Source organism: Miscanthus floridulus, chromosome 2 (genome assembly GCF_019320115.1).
Source record: "Miscanthus floridulus cultivar M001 chromosome 2, ASM1932011v1, whole genome shotgun sequence".
NCBI classification, from domain to species: domain Eukaryota; kingdom Viridiplantae; phylum Streptophyta; class Magnoliopsida; order Poales; family Poaceae; genus Miscanthus; species Miscanthus floridulus.
This window is the reverse complement of record NC_089581.1, coordinates 165,019,397-165,026,117: the sequence shown is the minus strand read 5'-3', so window position 1 is coordinate 165,026,117 and position 6,721 is coordinate 165,019,397. Positions and strand designations below refer to the sequence as shown.

The 6,721-nt window shown below is 53.6% G+C and overlaps 1 protein-coding gene across 1 annotated transcript; it reads right to left on the bottom strand.

Moving 5' to 3' along the window:
* Nucleotides 1-5,038: 5,038 nt before the first annotated feature.
* Nucleotides 5,039-6,063, bottom strand: LOC136540463 (F-box protein SNE-like). The gene has a single exon (XM_066532471.1). The coding sequence runs from the start codon at nt 5,992-5,994 to the stop codon at nt 5,410-5,412; it is 585 nt and encodes a 194-aa protein (XP_066388568.1). The 5' UTR covers nt 5,995-6,063; the 3' UTR covers nt 5,039-5,409.
* Nucleotides 6,064-6,721: the final 658 nt, after the last annotated feature.

The window sequence follows — 6,721 nt, the reverse complement described above, 5'->3', positions numbered from 1 at the left end:
TGCAGGTGGTTTCCATAAAATGCCTGTAACGTAAATACACATCACACACACACACACACACACACACACACACACACACACACACACATATATATATATATATATATATATATATATATATATATATATATATATATATATATATATATATATATTCAATGATTATTCAAAATAAGGGTTATGCATCGGGGCTTGCCTTGGGCAGGCGCGGTGTCAGCTCAGTGAGTCAGTGGCGGCTCTAGGACCTCTTCCTGCATGAGGATCTCCTTCTCGTACTCCTCGATCACCTTCTCGAACTTGTGATCTCCGATGGTCACAATCTCCGCCAACTCGTTCTCTACATGCATGCGATGAAATGGTGGAGGCTGGCCACGGCGCGGGCAGTGACGGGCCTTAACGGCACGGCGGCGGGCAAAGCTCCAAAATTGGAGCTCGGCGTGACGCGAGTCAAGGCGGGGTGGGGACGGCTGGAGAGGGGGCGTGAAGGCGAAGACGTGAGCACGAGGAATTGATGAGAGTTGCTCGCTCTCTAAACTTCACGTCTCCAACAACGGACGTAACGCTCCATCGTAGGCGGACCTCGCCGGCGGGATCCTCCCTCCCCGGCGAGCTCGGCCCCGGCAAGCTTGGCCCCAGCGAGCTCGGCCCCGGCGACGGTCGTCCCCGAGCTCCGCCCCGGCTCCGGTCGTCCCCGAGCTCGTGGTGGTGGGACCTGCCTGCGTGGAGGAGACGCAAAGGGAACGAGAGAGGACGCAAATTTGCGTACCGTGTTTCGTCGGACGCAAAATGGCTGCTGTGTTTGGGTAGTCCGTTGGAGATTGATTTTTCCCCGCAAAATCATTGTGCACTACGCAAAATGCGGATGGGTCACGGTTTGAGTACTCCGTTGGAGAGAGTCTAACAATGGACAAGGCAGGCAGGCCTTATGCTGGTGTAAACCCGCAACCAGTTGAAATATACTGTAAGAGTACAGTATTATATACATCGTTTTTGTCGAATAAGTCCAAGTAAAGGTACACTGGGGTAGTCCAGTCATTACCAATTGCATCTCTTTTTTATGCCACGTTCGTTTGGCTGATAAGCCATGACTGAAAGTATTGTTGACTAATTTATTATGAGAGAAAAATATAGTTCATTGACTGAAAAAATACGGCTTATAAGCCAGGCCAACGTGCGTTAGCCGGCGAACACCATCACTGCGGCTCTGCGAGCATCCGGCCGCCGTCGGCTGGAGTACCCGGACCTTGTTTAGTTAGCGAAATTTTTTGGGAAATGGTACTGTAGCACTTTCGTTGTTATTTGGCAATTAGTGTCCAATCATAGTCTAATTAGGCTTAAAAGATTCGTCTCGTGAATTTCGTCTAAACTGTGTAATTAGTTTTATTTTTTTATTTATATTTAATGCTTCATACATGCGTTGGATTTGACGGAATTGCGTAGCACTGGCGAGTGGCGACGTGGAATGCATGGGATGGGAGCTTGTCATATCCACGGGCCGGGGGCCAAAGCAGACATGGGCTTGGGAGGTTGCGCGCGGCACCTTCCCACACGTGAGCCCGTGACCCCCTCGCCCCCAGCCAGCCGCGCGCAGGCGCAGGTCGTGTCCTGACCGATCCAGGACGAGCCATGCAGCAGCCGTACCGGCACCGGCAAGGCCGCGTCGGCTTCGTGCTCCAGGACACCCTCCTTCATGTCGACGACAGGCGATCCGCCTTGTCTCGTGAACACCGAGAAGCTGCAGCCTCCGTGTCGTTTACGAGGCGGCCATAGATTCTTCGATTCCCACGCTCCAATACTCCCCGGCGTGGCGCTGTGGTCTTGGAGTGTACCGTACGTACGTACGTACGTCTGACAGTATACGTTTATTTGAGGGGGTGAACCAGTGACCGTTCTAGGAGCGAGTACGCCTGACAGTATACGTACAATGTACAAAGCTCGATCCCGGTGCAGCTCGTTTGCAAATCTCTGTGCTACTAGCTTCTGGCTAACGTTGCAGAAACATTTTCGCATTGCTCGTGAACTCTGTTGAACTTATGTGCCTGTTGTCGTCTGTTATTTACACCTACAACGTTCCTCACGAACTAAAAAAAAAACTATGAAAACAGTGTAAGTTTGGTTTTACTACGGTACTTCGAAGTGACAGTGGACCTTCTATTTAGCTAGATTTAAATAGCTACTAGCTAGGAGGACAAATATATTTATATATTTTAAAAGAATAGATAAAATATCTTGAAAAATAGGAAACATATATTACAATTAGATCTAAAACCTACAAACTAACTTACCCAGTTAGATCTAATGTGACAACATGACTTTATTTGAGAAGTTGTTCTTCTATCCTAGTGTTATGAGTTGATCTCTTAAATTTGGTGGAATGAATTTTCAGTGTGTTTATATGCTGATGATCGGGAGACATAACATGTCACGCTCACGCATGGCGCCACGCACCGTTCGGTTGTCGCTACTACCCGATGCGGCGAATGCTTTCTGTAGCTGTTTGACGTGACAGGGCGGTCGATCGTGGTGCATCTTTTTCTCACGTAAATGACCCGACTGAGCATCACAAACGAGGCGAGCGGAAGCGGCCTTTGCAGAAAGCTTGTTGTTTCCCAATCCGGAATGCGCCGCGGCACGCCTTCGACTCGGTCGCACGTCAGGACGCGAGCGAGACGGCGGGCCTGTCACCACAGAGCCGCCACTTGATGTGGCCAACACGGGAGCTGTACGTGCAAGTAGTGTAGACGTACGAACGGCAGGGTGCAAGCTCTGCACAGCGTGCATATGCATGCATACAGTACGTAGTAGACAGCACCACGACGAGGTGTCTAGCTCGGTGGCTCTGCCTGCCAATGGAGCCGGTATGGAGAACGAATGGTTTTCACATCGCGCGTTTTACCTTTTGACTGCGGGAATTCGCGAATGCACGGTGACACGGTGTGTATAGATCGCCGGTCTCTCTGATCAGGCTCGGCAGAGAAAAAGCCTAGAATGACGCATGCAGCAGTAGCCGACCGACCCAGCAGATCTGCACCCTGCGCTGCTCCCCTGCTCGTATCGCCTGCCGAAATTTTTTGCAGCGCCTAGCTTGTGAACAGACGTCGTCTCGGATTCGAGTCCTGAATTGGAATAGCTCGGCGCCTCGGCCGCTCGGGTAAACTATTGCAGTGGCGACGTCGAAAGCTGGGGCAGAGATATATACCAGAGTTTTTTCCGTTTGGACTGACCGTTTGAACCACTGCACAGAAAAAAACCGGAACTGGTGGAGCCAAACGAATCGCGATGCATAGGCACGCGCCGGCGACTCCTCTCGTCCCCACGGTTGGCACCATCCATCCAGTTTTCTCCGATCACCTGCTTGGCGGTGGCGCCACGCCTTGCTCGCCGCCTCTCAACCCGCCACCACCATCGGTCATGAAGGTTTTCCTTGAAAATTCAAAATCCTAACAGCCACCGCCAGCGCCACCACCCCGGCCCATGGTAACCTCGCTGCCTCCGGCCCGCCCACCGCCCATTCCCTTCCCCTTCAGATTCACTAGCGTCCTCGCGAGTGCATCACTAGAGGACCATAATCGATTGTTGGAGATTTTAATGCTGGAATTCCTCAACAAGTTTGGCTGGCTAGAATATGATCGAGGCTTAAGTCTTGTTCCTTTCTCGTCCCTTAAACTTTGGACTACCTTGTGATGGTGTAAGTACCATAGATCTACATTGAATAATTGTACTTATTGGTTTGTGGCTATTGAAGGCTGGAATTTTATGTTTATTAGTCTAAAATAATATATTAAACTACTGAAAGAGCAAAAGGTGGAACCACAAAAGCTCCACTAAACGAACAAACAATATTTTTTTTCTTAATTCCTTTTGTTTCTTTCCCTCATGATATTTTTGGCTCCATCTAACAAATGTCGAGCCAGACCCACGCTCAATGCACCGCTGGTGAGCCGCCACACCAGGCCATGCCACCCCATGTGTAGGCGTTGAGCCGCTCCGCCCCTTCTCCATTGGTAGCAAGAGAAGAGGAGAAAGGAGAACAAAAGAAGAGAAGGGAATTTTATTTTTAGGGAAGAGAAGAGATTTTTTTAAAATTGCTGACATGTGGGGTTCACACATAAAGGGGATAAAGTTTTCATAAATAGCTGAAGCATATATCCTCTATGCTTTGCAACCCTTATACAAAACTTTAAAGGAGAAATGACGAAGATGCTTCCGTGTTCGGTCAGGGGCTTCTGGCTTCCAAAGCGGAGACAGAGAAGCAACGAAGAAGCTAACCGCCCTGTTCGTTTGACTTGTTTGACCATAAGTCATGGCTGAAAGTACTGTTGGCTGATTTGGTGTGAAAGAAAAATATTATTCGTTGGCTGAAAAAGTACGACTTATAAACCAAGCAAGCCCAGGCCAAACACCCACAAGTCGATCTCGTGCTCGTGGCCAATTCCATTTCCGCCGCGCGGTCCCTGTGCGGAGCGTATCCCACACAGGCGGCGGGAGTTCAGCTTTCTGGGCGAAAAAGGCGTTCGCACTCCGGAGCAGCGCGCGCGGCAACGACGGCCATGGATCTCGCCGCCATGTCCATCCGTCCGTTCCTACTGCACAGGCGGACAGGCGGACCGATGAAAACGGATCGGATACGGACGGATATCACCAATATTACATTTGTTTTTATATTTCTGTCCGGATTCGGATTCGAATACGGACAGTGTCAACTATGTCGGATAGGATACGATTGGATATCGACATCATAAATATGCGATTTGAGTATTCGAATACGGATACGGTATCGGATGTTGGATATCCGGACTCGGATACGGACAGATCTCAACCCCTCTAAACAGATTTGGTTTAATACGGTCGAAAAATATCCGTACCGTTTTCATCCCTGGTCAACAGCCATGGACGGAGCCTAACACGAAAGCAATGGCGAGGAGGTGATCAGTAGGTGAGGGTGAGCTGGGCAGCGCACGCGCGAGGTGCACGCAACGCAGACGCAGGCATCCCGCCGAAGCAGCAGCAACACGAGGAAGCGGTACAAGGCGCGTGCATCGAAACAGCAAGTCGCCAAGCGGGCGCGGACAAGCCCAAGCCTACACCGGACCGGGTGTAGTATTTGTAAAGCAAAGCAAAGAAAGAAAGAAAGAATGATAATTATTGTAATTTAATATGCCTCCCGGGTAGTACAGCTTGAATTGATTGAATACCTCTTGCTTATTGTTCGTCCGTGCTAATCAACGAAACCAAACTAATTAATGATTGTGTTAAGCGGCGGCGGCGGCGGGCGTCGGGCACTCATCAATCGAGCATTGCAGTTGCAGCAGCAAAGGCCAGGCGCCCAGGCCAGGCAGCGTACGCCAAGGACGACGCGACGACGTGGAAAGGACGAGCAGAGGAGCGAGCGACGACAGCTGAATGCCATCACGACACGTCGACGGGCTTGCAGAGGAACAGCAGCGACGACGGCTGCTGTCTCCCGCGCTTGCCGGCGCTGGGTCCCCCGCCGCCGCCGCCGCCGAGGCGCTCGTAGCAGTCGATGGAGAAGAGCGAGAGCGAGAGGGAGAGCGACAGGTGGTGCGCCCGCACCGCCTGCGCCTGCGCCTGCGCCAGCCGGTCCAGCGCCGGGCCGAGGCAGAGGCGGTAGAGGCGGCGGTACCCGCCGAGCGCGGCGACGACGGCGCGGGTTGCCGGGCCCGCGGCCGCCGGCGGCGCGGGGGGGCCGACGTGGCGGAGGCACAGCGCCTCCCAGACGGCGTCGCGGCGCGCCACGGCGGCCCAGAGGCGGCACACGCAGGCGGCCGCGGCCAGCGACCGCCCGTCCAGGCGTGACAGGATCTCCGCCAGGATGTCGCCGTTGTCGTTGATGTTGTAGCTGCCGCTGCCGCCGCCGCCGCCGCCCAGCAGCTGGATGAGCAGCTCCAGCTCCGTCACCTCGACCGCCTCGCCTGGCCGCCGCGGCGCGCCTGCGCCTGCGCCTCCCATCTCTGCACGCTGTATCGTTGGCATACGTACGTGCAGAGGCAGAGGCGGGGGACGGGGGAGGGGAGTGGAGGTGACTGACTGAGGAACCGACCGAGCACGGCACGCTTGAGAGTGAAGTGAGAGGCAGCGGGCGGAGAGCGTATATATAGGGAGGCGGCGGGGTTTTGACTCTGTTTCTTTCTATACGCGTGTGGGGGGGACTGGGGCGCCCCCATCCCAAAAGGCAATTAATAAAGAGAAAGCTACCGGTGTTCCAATGGCAGTCGCCGTGGAAGCTGAGCTGAGAGCGAGTCGTCTGGCTAATTAATCGCCCATGTCAGACACAGACAGTCGCGCTCACACACCAAAGACACCGTCCGTCCGTAGGAGTAGCAGCAAAGGAAAAAGGGATCCGAAGGGCGAGATGGGGCCAAGCGGGACGGGCCAAGGGGCGTGGAGATGCGCGACGTACGTTACGTTACGTACGTAGGCGCTACGACCTGCGAGGGATTTCACTCCTTGCCGATCGAGCAGGTGAGCGGCGAGGGAGGGAGAGGGAGCGAGGCACGAGCACCACCAGCCCTGTTGCCCGTTGCAGCGTCCAGCCTCCAGCTGCGCCTCCGCGACGGCCTGACCAGCAGTGTTCGCTAGCATGCGACGCGCTCGTGCCGTGCACCGCCTGCAGGCCGCCAATTGTCAATAATCTGTGCACTACCGTAGCTTGGTCAATCCGCCAATTGTCAAGGGCACGCAAGCGACGATGTCGTCCGAA

Coding starts and splice junctions, on each gene's coding strand:
- LOC136540463 (XM_066532471.1), bottom strand. CDS start 5,994: ATGCCAACGATACAGCGTGCAGAGATGGGAGGCGCAGGCGCAGGCGCG.